General features: G+C 61.9%; 1 protein-coding gene and 1 long non-coding RNA gene across 8 annotated transcripts in view; one reads left to right on the top strand and one right to left on the bottom strand.

Moving 5' to 3' along the window:
* PACS2 (phosphofurin acidic cluster sorting protein 2) overlaps nt 1-13,522 on the bottom strand; it is a 64,787-nt gene extending 51,265 nt beyond the window's left edge. For 3 of the 7 annotated variants that reach the window (XM_070775898.1, XM_070775899.1, XM_070775900.1), the window contains exon 1: nt 13,238-13,518. In XM_070775898.1, coding sequence (XP_070631999.1) covers nt 13,238-13,356 — 119 coding nt within the window. In that variant the 5' untranslated portion in view covers nt 13,357-13,518. Of the gene's footprint in view, nt 1-13,237 lie in introns of all 7 variants that reach the window. The other 4 variants (XM_070775897.1, XM_070775902.1, XR_011562753.1 and 1 more) reach the window with 3 other exon arrangements.
* On the top strand, nt 12,325-20,021 carry LOC139178302 (uncharacterized). Its single transcript, XR_011562756.1, has 2 exons — nt 12,325-12,827; nt 17,564-20,021. It is a non-coding gene; the product is annotated as an uncharacterized lncRNA (long non-coding RNA).
* The last annotated feature ends 1,729 nt before the right edge of the window (nt 20,022-21,750 follow it).

Genomic DNA, 21,750 nt, shown 5'->3' with positions numbered 1-21,750 from the left:
AGAGCCTGAGAACTAGGGGCCTGGGGTCCAAGCCCCCAAACCTGAGAACTAGGGGCCTGGGGTCCAAGCCCCCAAACCTGAGAACTAGGGGCCTGGGGTCCAAGCCCCAGAGCCTGAGAACTAGGGGCCTGGGGTCCAAGCCCCAAAACCTGAGAACTAGGGGCCTGGGGTCCAAGCCCCAGCGTCCTGAGAACTAGGGGCCTGAGGTCCAAACCCCAGCGTCCTGAGAACTAGGGGCCTGGGGTCCAAGCCCCAGAGCCTGACAACTAGGGGCCTGGGGTCCAAGCCGCACATCGGGGTGCTTCGCTGAGCTTATGGTGGACATGGGGTGTGAGTCTCCTAGGAGGACTTCCCCTCTGCCCCAAGCAGGCAGGTGTGCCCAGGACTGAACTCACTCAGGAGTCATGGCCCCAGCTTGGTGGGGGCGGGGGCAGGGGGTGTCACCGGGCTGTGGTCCAGCAGGACGCTGAGCCCGGAACCCATACCCAGGGCTCCTCTACCCACACCTCCTCCCGCCTGTGCCCTGAGGCTCCTGCTGAGATGCCTCCCCCAGGGAGCCCAGTAGGCCCCCACCAAGGGCTGGGTGCGGCGTCCACTGGGCCCCCCACAGCCGCCCAGGGGGCTCAGCAAAGGCAGGGCTTCCGCTCAGGGGTGCCCCTGGGCCCTGGGAGTGCCCGCCTGGCCCTTGCACTCGGGGCCGGCACTGGACACTGCAGGGTGCGGCCCTGTCCAGGAAGGGAACTAGAGACGGGAGGAAGCAGGGCGTCCAAGTGGCCCTCAGACGAGAGTTCCTCCAAGAGCCGGGCAGACACGGGGTCCCAGGGAGGAGGAAGCAACCAGGTGGCAGCAGACCCCAGGCAGCCAGACTCCGGACGTGCTTCCCAGCAGCTAGAGCACACACGCCCCGCGGGGAGCCACTGGCGGGCGGCTTATCACAAGCAGGTCAGAGCCGCCCCCAGGGTCCCCCGTCCCCGGGTGCAGGGCCAGAGCACGTCAGCTGGGGGGGCGGGCGTGTGGAGGCTGATCCCTTGTGAGGAGGGGTCTGGGACCAGGCCAGGGGGACAGGGCCCCACACTGTAAGGTCCCCACGTGCTCAGGAGGGGCCAGTGGGAGAGCAGGGGTGCTGCGGGCCCCCACCCAGCACCCAACGGGGAGTCGGAGGCGGGGGGGGCAGCCCGTCCCACCCAGCACCCAACGGGGAGTCGGAGGCAGGGGGGCAGCCTGTCCCACCCAGCACCCAACGGGGAGTCGGAGGCGGGGGGGCAGCCCGTCCCACCCAGCACCCAACGGGGAGTCGGAGGCAGGGGGGCAGCCCGTCCCCGCCGTGACCTGAGCCCAGCACCCAACGGGGAGTCGGAGGCGGGGGGGGGGGGGGCAGCCTGTCCCCGCCGTGACCTGAGCTGGAGTGACGCCCACGCAGTGCGCCCAGGGTCCCACAGATGCCCACGAGCGCCCTGCACCGCCCAGCCCCAGGAGGTGCCGTGCCTCCACCTCCGCTCAGACCCCCACACTGGACCCATCATCAGCCCGTGTGCCCTCCTCAGGCCCCTCCTGGGGCTCCCACTCACCCAGACTCTGCACCAGAGACACGGGGCACGGCCCCAGAGAACCCCTGGCACCAAATGGCCATGCAGGTCTGAGACACAGACGTCCAGCCCCCCGGTTTCCCGGGGACCCCCTCCTCCCTGGACCGATAGCTCACAGCCCCAGCCTCACTCACTCCATCACTGCTGGGAAGCAGGGCCACCCGAGAAGAGCAGCTTCTCACAAGAGGTTCCCAGCACCCCCATCACGGCACATCCCCCCCAACTGCCCCGCCAGGGTTCCCATCACGGCACCCCCCATTGCTCCCTCTTGTCCCCCATCACAGCACCCCGTCCCCCCACTGCCCTCCCAGGGCCCCCATCACGGCACACCCCCATTGCTCCCCCCAGGGCCCCCATCACGGCACCCCCCCTTTACTCCCCCCAGGGCCCCCATCACGGCACCCCCCCATTGCTCCCTCCTGGCCCCTCATCATGCACCCCATCCCCCGACTGCCCTCCCAGGGCTCCTATCACAGCACCCCCCATTGCTCCCTCCTGCCCTCCCAGGGCCCCCATCACGGCACCCCCCATTGCTCTCTCCTGGCCCCCCATCACAGCACCCTGGCCCCCCACTGCCCTCCCAGGGCCCCCATCACGGCACACCCCCCCAAATTCCCCCTCAGGGCCCCCATCATGGCACCCCCCACTGCCCCCCAGCCCCTCCATCACGGCACCAGGTCCCCCACCGCGCCCCCTGCCAAGGGCACTCCCCCCGGCCCCGGCCCCTCTGCAGTCCGCCGCACCGGCCCTCCTGGAACCACTCGGCCCTGCCGTGCGGCATGACTGCCCGCTGCTCTGTGTCCTGGCACCCCGGGTCCATCCCCCTTCTCAGCCACACCACTGCCTTCCATCTGGGAGGGGGACGGCCTGTCGGGGCTGAAGCCAGGGGAGAGCAGGGTCACTGAGCGGGGGCCCCGGGCTCGGCCGCTTCTCACCACAGACCCAGGGTCAGCCCGGGGCCCCCGCTCGCCTGGCGTGAAGCCACCACTGTTATCTGCTCACGGGCCCCACCTCACGGCCTGTCCTCCACAGAGGGGCCCCGGGACCCTGGGGTGCTTCACGACAAGTTCCCTTTTCCCACCGCAGGGCCCCTGCCCTGCTCCGTGAGCCTGCGTCTCCCCGAGACGGGGTGCCAGGTGCGCCTGCTCCTGGGGAATGAACCCAGAGAACGCACCATGGACCCGCAGGCTCGTTCTCAGCGAGGCACGCCAGGCCTTGCTGCTCACCTGGTCCGCATCTGTGGGAAGGCGCTGCAGGTGTCCCCTGGCCCACCTAGACCTCACGCAGCCACAGAGAAGCCCCCGGAGCGAGCACAGGCTCTGTCTCTGCTCGTCTGCCCTGCAGCAGTCCCAAGGAGGTGCCCAGGCCCAGAGCCCCAGGGTCAGGTGAGCGGGGGGTCCGCACACCCTGGACACCCCTGGACGCCCAGTGTCCCTCCTGGGCCACCAGCCAACCCAGTCCCAGGACGTGCAGACACCGCAGGCAATCCCCCAACGTCAATGGAGTTGCGCGCCAGCCACAGGGGTGTGGAGGTGGGGGGAGGGGCGCGTCAGAGCCAGGGCCCGGCGGGGCGGGGGGCGGGGGGGGGGTGCAGCCCGCAGCCGCGCTGGGCCCCCCACGACCCACAGCGCCTCCCAGAGGCCTGGCCGGCACGCCGCTGCTCTGCAGCACGCACAGGCCCAGCGCCAGGCCACCTGACGGGGGTGGGGGCAAGGTCAGCCTGCAGACCCCCAGTCAAGCCCCAGAGGAGCCCGCTGTACCGAGCCTCACTGATCCGAGTCACCGGGGCTGTGTCGCGGGCCCTGAGGAAGACTGCGTTTGCTCTCCTCCAAAAGGGAACTCGAAAGTGCTCTCCTCAAAGGTCTGACCAACACGTCTCCTCTTTATTCCCGTCTCCTCTTTACTCCTGTTGCAAATAACCTAACGGGAAACCCCACTGGGCCCCCCAAGGAGCCGTCTCCAGCAGGAGGGCCCAGTGGGGCCTACGCAGCTGGCCCCCTGCCCGTGGGCGGCCCCAGAGCCTCCTCCACGTGTGGACGGCAGCTCTGGGCTCCCATCGGGCCCAGAGCACGTGCAGGACAGGGCGCCCCAGCCCCCGATGACCGTCCCAAGCAGCGGCTGGTGTGGCCTCTGCAGATGGAGCGCTGGCCGTTGGCTGAGCCAAGCCCAAGGCCCTGGGGAGGGCGGCCAGCTTTCTCTCCGGGGAGCTGGTGCCCAGGAGGAGGCTGTGAAAGGGGACCAAGGTCAGGAAAGCCGGGCTCACCGTGGGTTCCCTACAGACTTGCTCCTCTGCCCACAGAGGCGGGGGAGGGGGGGTCCCCCCTCTGTGCCAGCGCTCCCCTGAACAACCTCCACCATCACCCCAAAGCCAGCATGACACTGTGGCTGTGGTGACCCCAGCATGGCCCCGAGGGTGCAGCAGCCCCCCCCAACTCAGTCACTCACTAACAGACCCCTGAAGCCTTCCATGACAGCCCCACCCTGGGCAGGCCTCGGCTGGCAGTAACGGGCCCAGACGACCTCCACCGTCTCAGGCATCAGCGCCGGACACTCAGCCTTTCCCGAGCCCCACCCCGGAAAGCCTCCTGGGGGCTCATGCCGAGTGGAGCCCCCTCACCAGCTGCCAGATGGGCCCCGTCCCACCCACACTCCTCTGGGGGGGCCGGCTGGTGTGCACCCCAGCACCGCATGGACAGCAACGGTATTTGTGAACACGCTCCACAAACAGCTCGTCTCCCACCAGAGCTGGGCTGGCAGGAGGGCACACGGTTCAAGGTGGTGACTGTGGTCCACTCACCTGCCAGAGCGTGACAGCACTTAAACCACGTCGCGACCAGATGGAGCAGAACATCTGGAACCCAAGCTAAGGCCCCGGAATGCAAACTGTGACGGAAGAGCCCATCCCATCCCATCCCTTTGCATGCAAAGGCAGAAAGGTCTGGACTGGCCACCACCCAACAGAAGATATGGCACCATCGCCTCGAGGGTGGCTGCAGGGCTGGGCAGCGAGGCTCTGGGAAGAGACGGGCCCGAGGTCCCAGCTGCTGTGGGTCCACGGCTCCTCACTAAGGGCCTCCCTGTGGGGGCGTCACCACTGTTCGGATGGGGACGCGTGCCCCACAGACAAAGCAGGCGGGGACAAAGGAGCCCAGTGCCAACAGGAGGTGGCACGCGGCCTGTTCAAGTGGCCTGGGGCAGAGGCAGCCGGAACCCAGGCCACCAAAGGTCACAGCCACGTCTGGGCAAAGGGCAGTGCCTCCGAGGGGCACCCCCGCCTACAGTGCTCTGCCTTCGAGGGCAGCAACGCCCAAGCCCACACGATTCTGCTCAGGCCTCGAGCGCGTACAGGGCTGCCCGTGCTGGGCAGGAATCACCCCATGAATGCTGAAAACAGAGCCGGGATGGGAGACTGGACACGTGCGGCCACTAGGCTGAGAGACCGGCATGTCTGCCTGAGCAGAAAAGGCCAGGCCAGGGCGCCCCACTCTGCACTGGGGGCCCTCGCTGCTGGAGACAGGAGCCCCTCCTGCAGACCTCACCTGTCCCAGCCCCTCCGCTGCCTCCCCACGCCCCACCAGTGGGACAAAGGTGCAGGCCACCAGGAGCAGCCTCCTGAGAACGGAGCTGGGGGCGGCCCCGCAGCAGGGAGGCGCCGTGGCCTGGCTGGGGAGAGGACGGAAGGCCAGTGGGGCAGTGGGGACCGGCCAGCTGCCACGGGCCCAACGGGAAGAAGGGCAGACCCGTGCACAGCGTCCCCGTCACCGCGCAGCTCCAGGTGCTGTCAGGACCCAGGCTGGCCTGACCATGCAGGAGACCCTAGACCTCGGCTTGACCTCCAAGGGGGAGAAAGACCAGCCCAGCAGAGTGGCTGCTGCGTGCCCACCACACTGAGGGGCTCCCAGAGGACACGAACCTCTCACCCCGGGGGCACAGCAGCGGGCGGGGGCCACGTGGAGTACACAGAGCTTCACTAGAAACCCCGTTTCACAGGCAGGGAGGTCCTCGCGACGCGTCCTGGGCCTCCGCAAAGCCCCCCAGCCGAGGCCGCGTGGGGGCAGAACGGGACTCAGCTTCCACAGATGCCCGCGCTATTCTGGGTCCACTCTCGGCCACTGTCGGGCACCAGGCACAGGTGCTGGGAGGAGCCAGCAGCTCACGCACTCACCGCCCTCCGTATCCTGGAGCCCAAAATACCCAGCACCGGCAGGAACAGCTGTGAGCCAATTCCCACCGAGGCCGGAAGCCCAGGGGCCGGACTGCAATGTCCGACGGGTCCAGGCCGTGCCCGCAGGGGCCACGCTGGGCCGGTGGGGTCTGGCTGGGCAGCGGTGCCAGGACACGGCCTCAGAGGGTCCCATCCTGCCACCCACCTGCCCGAGCACCCCTACCTCGGTGGCCATGGGTCACTCTGGCCACAGCAAGTGACGCTCAGGCTCCCGAGGGATCCCCAAGACCCGAACTGGAGTCTCCACGTGCAGAGCCCCCAACTCTCCAGACTGCTCTCTGGGGCAGACCCTGGCCCCGTCCACCCGCACTGAGGCCCCCCTCACCCACCTCGCTGTGGGGAGGGGGAGCCAGGGCTGGTGCCTGGATCCTGGGAAGACAGGAAGGGCAGTGTGCCCGTGAGCGGGGCCCATGCAGCTGACTGCCCGGAACAAAGCGTCACGGGAGGCACCACCTGCCCCAAGCAGCTGCCTCCGTCCACACTCACCCTCAAAGGCAGCACTTCTCGGCGCTGAGCCCACCTTGCCACCTGCTGGGGGAGCAGCCCACCGCCCAGGTGTGCACGGGGCCTGACACTGCCATCGTGGGGGCAGGAAAGGTGGTGACCGCAGCAAGGGGCCAGGCCTCCCCCTGAGACCACAGTCCACAGGCTCAGACGGCTGAGGTCACAAGCCCCGGTCTCTCCCTCAGCGCAGCTCTCGCCTCTTAAGAGCCCCAAAAGCCCAGCCCACTCTCAACCCCGACCTGCCCTCCCGACCCCACCCACACCCAACCCGCCTCAGCCTCCAGCTAAATCCATGCCCACCAAACAGATCCACGGCCTCCCAGGAACTCCAAACTCGGCCTCATGCTCAGCCACAGGCACCTGCCCAGCACCGCTCCATCACGGCTCTGCCAGCGGAGGGGATGGCCCATCTCACCCGCTTGCAGGCCCTCCTGCAGGCTGGGGTGCCAAGCCGCATGGGCACGTTTCCGCAGGGAGGAGGACTGAGGACTGGCCGCTGAAACAGGGAGGAGCAGAGCCTGCCCGGCGGCCAGTCTGTGATGCCAGAGGAGAGGGCAACCGCACGTCCACCGAGTCCAGAGGCAAGGGGAGAGCTGGGAGGAGGAGAGTGCCTGAGGACTTCCCGGGAGTCCTGAGAACCTCCCTCCCAGAGCCCAGAGCCCAGTGAGCCCAACTCAGGAAAACCACCACCCAGAGCCCAGAGCCCAGCGAGACCAACTCAGGAGAACCACCCACCCCAGAGCCCAGTGACCCCAACTCAGGAGAACCTCCCACCCCAGAGCCCAGTGACCACAGCTCAGGAAAACCACCCACCCCAGAGCCCAGAGCCCAGTGACCCCAACTCAGGAAAACCACCGCCCAGAGCCCAGTGACCCCAACTCAGGAAAACTACCCACCCCAGAGCCCAGAGCCCAGTGAGCCCAACTCAGGAGAACCACCCACCCCAGAGCCCAGCGAGACCAACTCAGGGGAACCACCCACCCCAGAGCCCAAAGCCCAGTGACCCCAACTCAGGAGAACCACTCGCCCAGAGCCCAGTGACCCCAACTCAGGAGAACCACCCACCCCAGAGCCCAGTGACCCCAACTCAGGCACACAAGAGAAACCTCCCCTGGACACCAAAGAGATGACCACAGAGCCACCGGGGAGAAAGGACAGACCTTCAAGCCAGTCACACCCGACTGACGCTGACCTCACAAGAGCCAAACTGAGAGCCACGCTGGGGAGACGCCACCTGGGACCCCACAACCGGCAGGACACCCTCTGGGACAGTGGAAAGCATCTCAGACACCCTGAAAGAATGTGAGTTATCTGCAGACCCTCACTGAAGAGAAGCCTAAAGATGTACTTTCAGACAGAAGGAGGAGGGAAGATGGGGCTTCTCTAGTAGCTCAACTGGTAAAGAATTGGCCTACAATGCAGGAGACCCACTGGAGAAAGGATAGGCTACCCACCTCAGTGTTTTTGGGCTTCCCTTGTGGCAAGCTGGTAAAGAATCTGCCTGCAATGCGGGAGACCTGGGTTCAATCCCTGGGTTGGGAAGATCCCCTGGAGAAGGGAAAGGCTACCCACTCCAGTATTCTGGCCTGGAGAATTCCATGGACTGTAGAGTCCATGAGGTTGCAAAGAGTCACACACAACTGAGCGACTTTCACTTCACACTTCTGAGATGCAAAAAGAATAAAAAAGTGGTGAGTTTTGAGATTAATCAACTATTAACAATAGAAAGTAATAACAATAATCTCATACGGGCTTAAAAAGACGTTAAAATGCTCACACGAAAGCACGCAGACGTGGAGGGACAGGTCGGACTCACGTGGTCTGAGGTCCCTGTTGTTCAGGAAAAGAATGTACGGTTAAGTCCAAACCACAACAGCAAGCGTGCAATTTACACGGTAACCACGTAAGGACTAGGAATAGTGACGAGTTTCAAACTAGTAAGAAATGGAAGAAGGGAAAACCCATGCACAGTAAGGCACAATGAAAAAGCGAAACTTAGAAAATAAACGGATGATGAGGACAAAAATAAAGTGGCAGACACGAACCCAACTATCAGTAACTTAGACAAATAACAAGGGACTGAACGTCCTGGTTAAAAAATAAAGACTGTCAGATTAAATGAAAGCGAAATCTAGATGGTGCCAAATAAAAAACACACAGCCAACCTGTGAGGACACAGGAAAGTTTAAAGCAACAAGGTGGGGAAAGATATAGCAGGCAGGTGTTTCCAACAGACAGCGGAGCGCTACACTGTCACCAAGTCTGTCTGGAGGAAAAGCCCCACTGGGTGCCGGTCAGCCCTGACCACTCGGGGCCTGTGATTCCGCAGCCGTGTGATCTAAAGACAGAGCTCCGGGGGAAACAGACAACCCTCCAGGCTCGGAGACTCTTCTGTGCTTTCCAAGTAGACAAGAAAGGTAAAACACCTGAAGACACTATAAGCCAAGCGTGACCCACAGGGACAGGCATCAGACGTGGCACCACCAAGTGCCAAACACAAGGCCCTTTTCAGGACGAGCAGAGCATGCATGGACGCTGGCTTCAAACGGAGCCCCAGAGGAAGTCCTAACATTCTGAGGACCTGGTGTCACACCGACCACCCTCTGTGACCACAACACAAGTAAGTTAGAAACAATCAAAGGAGAAGAAATGAACTCACCAATGGAAAAATAAGAGAAGTCTGGATGTGAAGAAACTCTGAGATATCCATCCCACCACGTTAAAGAAGGAAAAACGGAACATTTTTTGAAGATTTTAAACTCAACAACTCTACACATAAAAGCTTGTGAAATGCAGTCAAAACATTACTTATTTTGCAGCTTTAAAATCTTACAAAAGGGACTTCCCTGGTTATGTGGTTAAGAATCCACCTACCAATGCAGGGGACACAGGTTTGATCTCTGGTCTGGGAGGATGTCACCTGCTGCGGGCCAACTAAGCCTGAGCACCTCAGCGACGAAGCCCGCACTGGGCGCCAGAAGAGGCCACTGCAGAGAGGGGCCCGCGCGCCGTGGTGCAGAGGAGCCCCGCACACCCCAACCAGGGAAGCCCCCACGGCAACGAGGGCCCAGCGAGGCCAAAGGCAAATGAAAACACGAGTGATTAGAAAACTGAGCACAGAAGGAAAGGAGGGAAAAGGAGGAGCTGCGTATCCATCCTAAGAGATGAGAACACGGACACGAAACGAAAACAAAGAGCGTAAACAGGAAGGAAGATGTGAATGTTCATTAAAAAGGAACCTGATGGACCCTTGGTGAGATGGATCAGCGCGTGGACGCCCACCCACTCGGTCAATGGGAGGGATCACAGGGGACAGCTCTACAAGTCCTGCAGGCACTTTTTTAGAAAAAGAACATTAGGGACAACTTTTTGCCAATCAAGTTGAAAATCAGGAAAAAATGGACAAATTCACAGAAAAATGTATTTCTAAAGCTAACTGAAAGGCAGGGATGGGGGTCCTACAACCATTAAAGCGGTCAAGTCAGGAGTTACCCCTGGCCCAAAGGAACCTGGAGTCAGGTCCCCTGACCGGCAATCTCACCATCGCCTGGACGTTCAGGGAACAAACAACTCCTGCTTCGCACAGACACGCGTGGGGCAGCTCACTTTGCAGGTGTCTTGGCATCAAAATCGGATAAGGGCAGCGGATGAGCAGATTACACACCCCAGGCAGAGATGCGAAGTCCTGAGCAAAGTCTGATGCCATCTGCCTGCCTGCGGGAAGGGGACCAGGGCACCAGCACGCTGGCACACCGCTATGTTTCCAAGAGGGAGAGGCAGGTTTAATGCTGGAAGAGCCACATCAGCAGGGAAAGGAGCAGGATGACATCCGGCTCTGCGTGTTTGATCACACCCAGCGCCCGCACACTACAAGCGCCCGGCGCGCCCCCACAGAGAAACCCAGTGCAGCCTCCAAAGTGGCTGAAGGTGAAAAGACGGGCTAACACAGGACCCGCACAGAATGGCAGGCGGGCGACGCCTGGGGCACGTGGCCCACAGGGCGGCCACGGCCCGGGCAATCGGCACTCGCCCTGCCGTGGGCTGCAGCGGACCCAGCACGCAGACGCCAAAGCTTACACTCCAGCTGCAGCCCCTTCCGGAGGGTGAGCCAGGCAGAGGAGGCCGACAGGAGGGTGCACAGGAACGTGAGCACTCAGTAAGCTTGCAGAGATCTGACCCTGTGACGTCAACTCACAAACCTCAACGGGACAGAAAATTAGGGGATGAGTACAAGGGTTCAAAATGCCCGAGACCCCACTGAAGCGGGTGGAGGGGTGGGTGGGGGGTGCGGCAGGAGGCTGCTCAGGGAATCCCCGCAGGGGCAGGGGCAGCGGGACACCAGGGCTGAAGGTCACTGCAGGGGGTGTGGTCTGTGCCCCCAAGGAAATCCAGGAAACCAAGCACCAGCTCCCAGGGAGAGCAGAGAGCTCTCCCAACAGCCCTGGGGAGGACAGACCACAGGACTAGACCAAGGCCAACACCAGGCGCACCTTGTTGGGTGGCAGCATGGCCTTGCAGAGAAGAGGGTGCTTTCAACACAGCGCTGAAAAGGAATTACTAGCCCTTAAAAACCCACTGAGGCTCAAGTCGGGGGATAAAGCAGGAGGAAAAAACTGGCAAGAGAAATGAACAAGAATTTCGCTGACGGGGAAGTACAAGTGGCCTACATCAGTAATCAGAGAAATTCAAATTAAAACCACAATACCATTTCACACCCACCAGATTGGCAGTGATTAAAAGTCAGGCAGTGCTGGCAAGAATGCAGAGCAGCGGGGACGCCAGTGGGGGTGAGCTGGCACAGCCGCTCCGGGAAGCCTCCTGGTAGTAACACCAAGCACACGCCCCCCCCCCCCAAACGCTACTGCCAGTGCGAGAAGGCCCAGGGTGGGCGCATCACTAGTCCAAACCGGGGGCCAGCCACAGTGCCCAGACAGAGCGAAGACGCACCGCTGTCTCATCGGGACCAGCAAGCACCCACAGCCGGCAGCTCCAGCGGTTAGAACCGGGCACGCGCCGAGCACACGGTCAGAGCAGCGCCTCTGCGCCCAGTCTCCAAACAGGCAGGGTGGACAGCCTGCCGGCTCCGGAGGGCAGTGGGGCCAGCAGTACCCGTGGGGAGGGCTGCGCTGGGACGGGCAGGGGTGCTCTGTGCCTGCCCACCCTACGGCCGCTGGGCCCCACGCCCACAGAACAACCCTGCCTGCCCTGCCCCCCCAGCCCCCGCAGAGCTGTGGAACCCCGACCCCTGGCGCTGCCTAGCCCCACCCCCTATCCCGCCCCTCCCCCCACACACACAGCAGGGTGGGCGTCCTAGACCAGCTCCATGCCCCAGACCCCCGCCGCCTCCCCCTCCTCACTCTGGTTAAAACCTCAGTGGTCTTTTCAGAGCCCCAGGAGGCTGCTGAAAGGTGCAGGAAAGGCAGGCTGCACTCCTAGCTCTGGGGGGAGGAAGGGTGTATGTACATGCCAGGAGGGGGGCATCTGTGCCCCCAGGGAGAGCAAGAGGTCTGGTGGGGGGGTGCTGACGGTGACAGCAGAGAGAAGCAGCACTGTGGGGGGGAGGGGTCCAGCATGACCCGACACTGGGCCCAGAGCCAAGATGGGAGAGAGGAGGGTGGAGACCAGGCCTGGGCAGGTGAGACCTCCCAGAGAGGAGGCAAGCAGGCAGACGTCCTGTGAACACCCCACCCTCCCAGAGGCCCACAGAGGCCGGGAAGCACCCAGTCTTCCACTGGGCACAGCCACACCCTGAGCTGCGGGCCCCGCGCTTGGAGGGCACCCCGGCACCTCTGCGTGCCCAGCACCTGCCCTGCACACCTGTTGAAGGCACCGCGGCAGAGCGCACCCCTCCACACACACGGCCACGTCCTCCAGTCCTGCTGGAAGGTCTCCCCAGGGAGAGCTCTTCCTGGCTGCCCGCCCGCAGCCCTCGTGGCCTGGTGTCCACTGCAGAACCAGGCCCTGGCATGACTCTTGTCTCTCTCCCCGTCAGCCTGGGAGCTTCCTCAGGAAGGACCACTGATTGGGAAAAAACCCACAGAGCTTCCAGCTGGCAGGAGAAGCAGGGGCTGGCCACAGCGCTGCCCCGTGGGTGAGCCTCCTCCAGCTGTACTGCTGGGGACAGGACGCTTCCCCACCAAGTAAAGAGGGCAGCGTCTCTGGCGATGGCATGATGCAAGGAGCAGTGTTTATGTCCAGGAAAGTCCCCAAATTACAAAGCACAGAGCAAACAGAGAAAGGGCGGACACTCCGGCCAGCAGGATAGAGGGGTAGGGCCAGACCCTCAGAAGGACGAAGGACGAAGCAGTACAGCTGTGGTTCGAGATATGCGTGTCCTCTGGACACTGCGCACCCCGAGAGTGACTCCCAGGCCACTCAGGCGTGACAGTGTGGCCGGACGCAAAAGGAAATCTATGGTACCCGGTGGAGAGAGGAGACACCACACCCTAAGTCAACTCCACCGGCACCGCACGGGTAGGCAGGTGCAAGGATGCCGGACGTGCGCGAGCCAGGTGAGCGCCCGCGAGAGCCCGGGGGACCGCGCGGGGCCTGAGAAAGCCGGCGCCGCTTCCTCGGCTGCACTGGACCGAGACCTCAGGGACCATCCACGCGTCCGGGTTCGCGCGCAAAGAAAGCGCGCGCCCGACGTGGGGCGCCAAGGCCACGGCCCGGGGTGGGGATCCCGGAGCGGACGGCCCCCGGGGCAGGCCGCCGGTGGGAGTCCCAGGGTGGTCGGTCCCAAGCGGGGACCCCAGGGTGTACGGTCCCGGTGCACGGCCCGCTGGGCGGGCCCGGTGTGCAGGTCCCGGGAGGCCGGGCGAGGGTGCAGGCCCGGGCGGGGGCCCGGGCGCGAGGTCCCCGGGGGCCGGTCCCAGGGGCCGGCAGGTGCGCGCGGGAACAAAGCGGCGGGCGGGCGGCGTACCTGGGCACGCAGCTGGGGCTGGAGCCGTCCACCTCCCAGGTGGCGAACAGGTTCATGGGCACCGGCGTGTTGAGCGCGGCGGGCGCGCCGGCCAGGCCAAGGCGGCCCCGCTCGGCCATGGCGCCGGCCCCCGCCGCTCCCTCGGCGGCCTGGGCTGCGGCCGGGCCGCGGACGCGCGGCGGGCGGGCGGGCGGGCCGGGCGCGCGGAGGGCGGCGGCGCGGTCACATGGCTGCCGGGCGGTGGGGCCGGCCGGGCGGGCGTCGGACAGGCCCGCGGGCGGCGACCAGGCTGCGGCCGCCCCGCCCCGCCCCGCCCCGCGCGCGCGCCCGCCGCGCGCGCCCGCCCCCGGCCGCGCCGCCGCCGCCCATTGGCTGGGCGCGCGCGCTCTCGCCGACTCGTGCCCAATCACGGCGCGCGGAGGGCTCACCGGAAGTGAGGTTCGCGCGCCCCCTCCCGCCGGCGACCCAGAAGGCGCCCACCCCCTGCCCGCGGCCCGCGGGAGCGCGCCCCCGCGCCTGCGCACAGGCCCCGCCCAGAGCGCCGCGCCCCGCCCCCCGGGAGCGGCAGGGAGGGGCTGGAGAGACCCCAGGATCCGCCCGCGACCCTGAGCCCCACAGCCCCCGGCCCGGCCTCCGCGAGTCCCCGACCCCCAGAGCTACGCATCCCTGAGTCTGCCCGCTCCCACGCTCTCCCCGCGTCCCCTGACGACCCCCCTTTCCCTGCCGTGCCCCGTGTCCTCGGCCCCGACTGCGTGGACCACCCGCCAGGCCCCCTGGAGTCCTCCGGAGGCTCGCCCACCCCGCGAACCCGCCTTGTGCCCCCGGCGTCCCCTCGCGCCCACCCCCGCCCTGACTGCCCCCGCGGATCGCCTGGGCGGGACGTGGACCCGGAACACCGGGGTTGCGGGGGCCAGCCGCATCGCCCTCCCCCACCCCGAGCTGCTGCCCGCGGGAGCACTGGGGCGCCCAGGGGCTCGATGTGCTCCTCCACAAATCCCCTCTGGAGTGTCCTCTTTCTGCCTCACCCTCCTTATTATCCAGCAGTGCCCTTTCTGCGGTTTTTACAGATGACACTGGAGAACAAATGTCGGAGCAGAGGCGGCCCTTGGTGTGGGGCTCCCAGTGAACTCAGGGACCCAGACAAGGAGGCAGTGACCAGAGCTGCCCACTGGGCCAACGGGGCAGCGGAGGTCAGGAAAGGTCCTCGAAAAGAGCATCTCGTTTTGGGGGCCCAAGGAGGGGTCCCCTCCCCCCTCCTCTTGGCTGCGGTTCTGGTCAGTCACCAGATCCTGCTGCTGAGATTTAGGAAAAGCTGTTCTGGCATCTCTTCTGCTTCTTTGTAGTCACAGTATGCACAGCTGCTTTCCTCCCTGCTCCTGTCTGTGTCTCGTTGTCTGCTGAAACAAGCCCAGCCCCAGCAAACCGACTCGCCCTTGGGGTTTACCCTCCAGCGCCCCTGTCAGCTCTTTTCTCCTGCAGCGGGCCCCACGCTGGCTCCCCCACTTTGTAAGAGCTCGCCTCCAGCTCTGACTCCCTCTCTGGAGCTGCAAACAGCTGTGGCTGCTTAAAGCCGGGGTGGCACTTCAGAGAGAACAAGAGAACCTGTGTTCCCCACATGTTCCTGCGCCTTTGGTGGGGTGCAGCTGAGAGCCACGCGGGGCTGGCTGTCCCCGGCCAGCTGACTGGGTATTGTCTTACATTGTGGCTCCTGCCAGGCAGAGAGTGCCCGCGGGTCTCATACCTCCGAGGTGGGGGAGGGGACGTCCAGAGACTGTGCCGCAGCCCCCTGTGAGGACAGGGGCCCGCTGACCTCAGTGTTCAGCCTGTGGTGGTGCCAGGCAGTGAGAGGTGCAGTGGCCTGAGATGAAGGGGCCACCTGACACGTCGTGTCTGTGTGCACTGACGTCTCACCCAGGAGAGGACTGTACCTGGGGGTCGAGTGAGGAAATTTGGGGTGACTAAACCATAGATGAGGGGGCTCAATACCAGCCGTGCCCTGCGTCTGCACCGAGCACCACTGTGAGCTCTTCGTGGACCAAACAGCTCTGTCCCATCCCCATTTTACAGATGGGGACACTGAGGTACAGGCAGTTATGCAGTCCCTGGTGGGAGGAGCCAGGGTGTGGGCTCACACAGTCTGGTCCGGAGCTGCCCTGATAACCATGACAGGGAAACGCTTAACTCCTCCTGCGAGGTGGGGAGGGAGACTAGAAGGGTGCTGTGTGCCCTCTATCTGTGGCTCTGTTTACATTTTCTGTTTATAAATGGTGGGACCATATGGACACCAAAATGGTGGTGGTGGTGTTGCAGAGAAGTGGACATCTCACTTTGGGGTCAGAGTCACTTCCTCATCAGAACCCGTCCCATGCATCATCATTCCCTGTATCCGAAAATGACTAGACTGTGTGCCGTAGGGTGAGTGCCCCAAAGGCTGGGAGGACGCCCCTCGGGGTGGCGCAGCCTCACACTCCCCGCCCCTGACACACACACTAATGTTGGGAGCGCCACTCTCCTTTCGGATGGCTGTTTCTGTAAAACAGGAACTTGGCTAAAGAGGAACCTCTCTGGACGACTGGGGTGGCATTGCTCAGGAGGCAGCTGGAGGACGCGGTTGTCCAGAGCACTGAGGTCCCAGGAGGGCACCCTGAACCCCTGTGCTGAGACTCTGACAGTGCGCCACCTGCCTGCCAAGGTTCTCAAATGCCTTAAGGCCTCGGCTTTCCAAAGGGCGTGCTAGGACGCCCACAGGCTGGAAGCCCCGATGCAGGAAGACAGGACCACGTAGCAGCTGGCAACCGCCTTGGTGCGATCCCACCCGCTGGGGGGCCCTGCGCCGGCCAGCCCCGGCTTTCGCTTTTCTATGGGGCCCTCTGGGCCGCTGGCTCTTGGAAACTCATCCGTCAGTTCACTCTGACTTAAAATGAATCGCCCCAGGCGTGGGAGGCCTCGCGGCCCCTGCCGGCAAGAAGCTCCCCTCTGGGTGCGGACCCCGCGGCGCGTCTTCTTGCGCCCAGAGCGCCGCAAACCCGGGAGCGCAGACTCGGAGGAGGCGGGCGTGCTCCTCGGCCTAGTGGTCTTTGGAGGGGCTCCAGCCGGTCAGGTGAGCAGCCAGCGCCTCCTGCAGGACCCAGGCACCTGCTCAGCTGGATGGCTCCCTCCCGCTCCAATCCGCAGCTTGGCGGCATCTCCTCTCCCCTGGGCGGTGCTGGGAAGCCGCTCACGGAGGGGGAACAAGACCCTGGCCGGCCCAAGCTCCCCGCAGAGCCCCCTTGACGTGACCTGTGTCCCATCCAGGCCTGTGGGTGGAGGTTGTGGTGGGGCAGAGGCACCATCACTGGGATAAGACGAGAAATGACAGCGGGCTGGGCAGAGGACAGGATGGCCAGGGAGATGCGCCCTCACCCCTCAGGGCTGTGGTGCTGGGAACCCTGAAGGGGAGGCCTGTCTGAGGCGCTCCAGGCAGGTGGGACGGCCCTTACCTGGCCCAAGAGCCACAGGGACGATGGACTCAGCTCGAGGGCAGCCCTGGCCCTCCAGCCATTGGTATTCAACATAGGGGTAGAGATTCAGACACAAGATGTACACCCTGGCTGAGCTCCGTGGCCAGGGTGGCGCCCAGCATCCATCTCCTGAGTTGTTGTTTTTCAGTCACTCAGTCGTGTCTGACTCTTTGCGACCCCGTGAACTGCAGCCTGCCAGGCTTCCCTATCCTTCACCATCTCCCAGAGTTTGCTCATAACTCATGTTCATTGAGTCTGTGATGCTATCTAACCGTTGGGACAGATGGTTATAGATGCAATGCAGGAGACCTGAGTTTGATCCCTGGGTTGGGAAGATCCCCTGGAGAAGGGAATGGCAATCCACTCCAGTATTCTTGCCTGGAAAATCCAATGGACGGAGGACCCTGCTGGGCTACATCCGTGGGGTCACAAAGAGTCGGACACGACTGGGCAACTGAGCATGCATAGCATTCTGTGATTTGGATATAGTACAACCTGTTTACATAGGTGTCCATTTAGGGTGGGGGTTTAGGCCAACATCATGTATGTGGGAAAGCATGTATGTGGCAACCCATTAAAGTGGTCAGATTAGTCCTTAAGACGTTCATAAGAGCTCATGTTTTAGAGGAAGGGAGGAAGAAGTTATGCCATCAGTGTTAATAGAATTTGGTTATATCCTGAGAAAATGTGAGAGAAGAGCCGGGAAAAGTGCTATAACTCAGCAGAACTGAGACTGTTACAGGCTATAGGATGTAGAGGTGTTTGTTGTTCATCCCCAGAAACAGCAGACACTAAAACAACGTGAATCTCTCCTTTCCTCTTCCAGAGGGACAGAGCTCTCAGTCTGTGACTGAACACAGGGCCCCGAGAGGAGAGACCCCATTTCCCTGCCTTCCAGCAGAAGCTCGGAGCGTGCGCTTGATTGTGGACCTCCAGGACGCGGGCCAGTGCCTCCTGTCAGATCAGCGGCGACATTAGATTAGAAACAAAGAGCGTGATAAGTGCATGATGTGTTTGAGTCGTCCCGAAACCATCCCTGCTCCTCCTGGTCTATGGAAAAATTGCTTCCCATATGTAAAGGCGTATCTACGTGTGTGGACCACGATGCTGGGGGGAAGTCTTCTTTGGGAGGGGCTCATCAAGTGGTCCCCACAAATGGACAGGCCCCAGACGGTCACTGCAGGGACCTACGGGTAATTTTGTGTCCACCCGACTGGCCACAGGTGCCCAGGTGAAGCAGTTTCTGGGTGTGTGTGAGGGGGTTTTGGTGAGCTCAGCAGTGGAACGGGTGGTCTCAGTAACACAGGTGCACCCCCAGTTCAGGAGGGCCTCCCCAGGGTGGGTGGGGCTCCAGCCCCCCAGGGTGGGTGGGCTTCCCCATGGCAGGTGCCTCCCCAGGGCGGATGGGGCTCATCCATCCGCTGAGGGTCTGGATAGAACAGAAGGTGGAGGAAGGTGGGATTTGCCCTTCTGCACCTGCCTCAGCGTTAAGTTGGTGTCATCCCATCTCCAGTCCCCGGGTCCTCAGGCCCCCGGACTTGGGGTGACACCACCTGCTTACTGGTCCCCAGCCTGCAAACAGCAGCTCATGGGACTTCTCAGCCTCCGTCATCACAGGAGCCAAGTCCTCATAATAAACCTCCCTGGGGGCACACATGCCCCTCGTCCGTGCCTCTGGAGACCTCTGACTGCTACAGAGGTTAAAACACCGACACTGAACTTCAGCTGGAAGAACAAACACGAGCCTGTGCCTGAGACACAGTCCTGGGCCTTCTCACGCGGGAGTCGGGGTGACTACGGTGGCTGCTCCGCCCTGTCGCGGGTCAGCTGCAGGGGCAAATGTAAACCTGGGGGCTGCTGCCCAGAAGGCCCAGGAGAGGAGGGCAAGGCTGCGGGCACCACGACCAGCAGGCTTTTGGGGGGGTGGGTGCTGTCCTAGCCAGTATTTCAGGGTCTCGTGTGGTGGCCGTGGTCAGAGCACGCCTGTCACGGCAAGGGTCCAAGAGGCAGCCGGTAGCCCAGAGCAGGCGGGAGGATGGCTCTTCTCCAGGCTGTTTGCTAGAGCATCAGGTGTGAGCCTCCCCTGCGCAAAGCACCAAAGTGGGGACTTCCCTGGTGGGCCAGTGGCTAAGGCACCGCGCCCCACTGTGGGGGTTTGATCCCTGGTCAGGGAACGAGATCTCACACATAGCAACTAAGAGCTCCTATGCCACAGTGAAGCTGCAATAAGATCTGGTGCAGCCAAACAAATAAACGTATATATACACACATACACATATAGCGTCAACATGAAACCCAGGTGGACGACAAAGTAAAGAGCCTCGAATACGGCACAGCAGCCTCTAGACTCGAGGGGACTCTCTGAGCACAGACTCGAGGAGGTGGCTTGCTGGCAGCTGGGCAGTGCTTGTTTGTGGACCTGGAGATGCGCACTGTCTCCAACGCCAAAATTCCGCTGTCAGCACAGTCAAAAGGCAAATGGGAGAAGAACGTCTGTCGTGTATAGGGTAGGCCCAGGGTGGGACCCTGGGTGCATAATCGCCACCTACAGCTACAAATCGCCATGCAGACAGAGAAGGTGTTCCAGAAGATGGGGGCAGGTTGGCTGGCATCCCTGGAATTGAAGTTCCCGTACAGAGACGCCTACTCTGTGCTGAGAGTTAAAGGAGCGGACCTCGGGACCCTGTGTTGGTGCGGGCAGGAAGTGGGTGCCCTGCCCCAGAGGGGCTGCATCAGGCCAGCTCTGGGGGGACCTCGGGGGAGGGAGCAGGAGCCCAGGACGCCGCGAGTGGCACTGCCCTGCGGCCACCTAGGTGAGCGGTTCATGGGTCACCTCTGACCTGTGGAGTCTGAATGCTGGGCGCCCAGCCAGCGAGACTTCTAAGAGTGAAGCCTGGAGTCGAGTCCAGGGTGGCAGAGCCAGGCGAGGTCAGGTCAGCCGCCGTGCAGCTACCCCTTGGAACATACAGCTGTGCGAAATGGTCAGTTAAAACATGGCTTAAAAGAGAATGCATAATACAATCCTATTTGGTTAACAAAACATGTGTGCAAATGCATGTACATGTAAAATATATATTTACACGTAAGTGATTATACATGTAAAGGACCTCTCAATGTACGAGGGAAACACAGAAGGTTAGAAGTGAATCCGAAGTGTTAAGAAATTATCTCTTTGGAGAGAGTTCAGTTGATTGAGCTTTGCTTTTTTGCTTCTCTTTATCTCATATTTTCTTTATGGTGAATGTGTATTAATTGTGCAAGGAAAATAAAGGAAAATAATGGCAGCGTCTGTGGTTCACATGGTATTTGCAGCCCGTGGAACATAAAGGCCCCAGTGAAACCGGTGACTGCGCACCCATATCAGCATGGGGAAAGCGTACACGTATGACGCTCGAAACCCAGGCCGTGCAGCTGAATGGACAGCTCACCTGGGGTCAGGATAACGCCTAGGAGCCCTCCCCTGCTTACCAGGGGTTGTTCTGGGCCCCGAGAATAAGGGGCACCTCTGCAGTTAAATTTTGATACTTCCCTGTGTTCCCACAATGGAAACTGTGTCACAATCAGCCAGTACAAGACTTCCATGTTGGCCGGACTTCGCCGGCGGTCCAGTGGTTGAGAATCCGCCTGTCAGTGCAGGGGACACAGATTTGATTCCTGGTCTGGGAAGACTTCACGTGCTATGGGGCAGTTAAGTCTGTGTGCCACGGCTGCTGAAGCCTGTGTGTCCTGGACCGGTGCTCTGTAACAAGGGCCGCCGCCGCAGTGAGAAGTCAGCGCAGTGTGACAGAGAGAAGTCCCTGCTCTCCTCAAGTGGAGAAAACCTGTGCCCAGCAGTGAAGACCCAGCACAACCAAAAATTAAAAGAAAAAAAAAGAGTTAAATGTTGGAAAAGGAAAGTAAATAGCAAGGCCCTAACGGAGACGCCAACAGTGGGCGTTCCCGGATAATTCACGAAGCGTGGGACGAAGCAGTGGCCGTGCCCGCGAGTGCACTTCCACCTCAGAGCTGTCCGGATTAACCTGGAAATGACTTCTGGGTTTCCTTAGCGTTTTATTTATTTTTGTTTTTATAATGTTTCACAGTTAGTAAACATGATTTTGGTACTGAAAAGCAATATTATTTTTCAAGCAGAAGAAATAAAGTCCAGGCAGTGGAGGCAGGCCCCAAATGCCAGGCTTTGTGCAGTTTTGAGCAAGAAGACACCTGAGGGACACCGTTTTTTCTGAGGTTGGTGTCAGTGGCGGAGGGACGTCTAGAGCACCAGGAGTGTGCTGCTGCTGCCCCGGGGCGGGGGGGCGGCCAGCCGCAGGAGGATGCCCAGAGTGACCTGGTGACCCCTCGGGTTTGGGGTGGATGGGAAGAGAGGAGGGAACACCAGCTCAGGCGTGGAAACCGACGGTCTCCCGGGAGAAAGGACAAAACTCCTGAGGGGGAGACGCAGGACAGAAAGCAAAACAAACACAGAGGAAAAGCGGGAGAGCGTCTGGACGCCAACAAAACTCCAGGCGCTGCAGGCCAGTGAGAGCCCCCGACAGGCCGTGGAGGGAGTCGCTTTATTGTTTCATTTTTTAAAATTCTATTTATTTATTTGATTTTTTGGCCGTGCTGGGCTTTTCTGTAATCGTAACTAGTTGGCATCTTCCCCTTTGGGGAAGATTATGTGTTTATACATAATACTAAGGTTTGCAGTGGACTAGGGGTTTGGAAAACAGGTTCATCTAAAAAAAAAAAAAAGGTCCAGCTATTCTAATCACATTGCATGTTGATTGCTCTTACCCGGGACGACGGTCCCCGCCCCAGGCCCTTTCCTTCTTGAGACACATACTGGGGTCGTGGGGAACAACCGAGGCTTCAAGACGTGAGGACATCCAGGGGGCCACACGGGGCAGCCTGTGCTCCTCTCTCGGACGCTCTGGACCCTGAGTGTGACACTTGACCAGGCCTTCAGGGGCGTCTCGGGGTGCTCAGCGGAGGCAACGCCTTGGCTGAAGGCAGTCTCGAGGCCAAAGCGTG

This window comes from Bos indicus, chromosome 21 (assembly GCF_029378745.1).
Source record: "Bos indicus isolate NIAB-ARS_2022 breed Sahiwal x Tharparkar chromosome 21, NIAB-ARS_B.indTharparkar_mat_pri_1.0, whole genome shotgun sequence".
NCBI lineage: Eukaryota > Metazoa > Chordata > Mammalia > Artiodactyla > Bovidae > Bos > Bos indicus.
The sequence above is the reverse complement of the archived record's forward strand: the minus strand, read 5'-3'. Positions and strand labels throughout refer to the sequence as shown.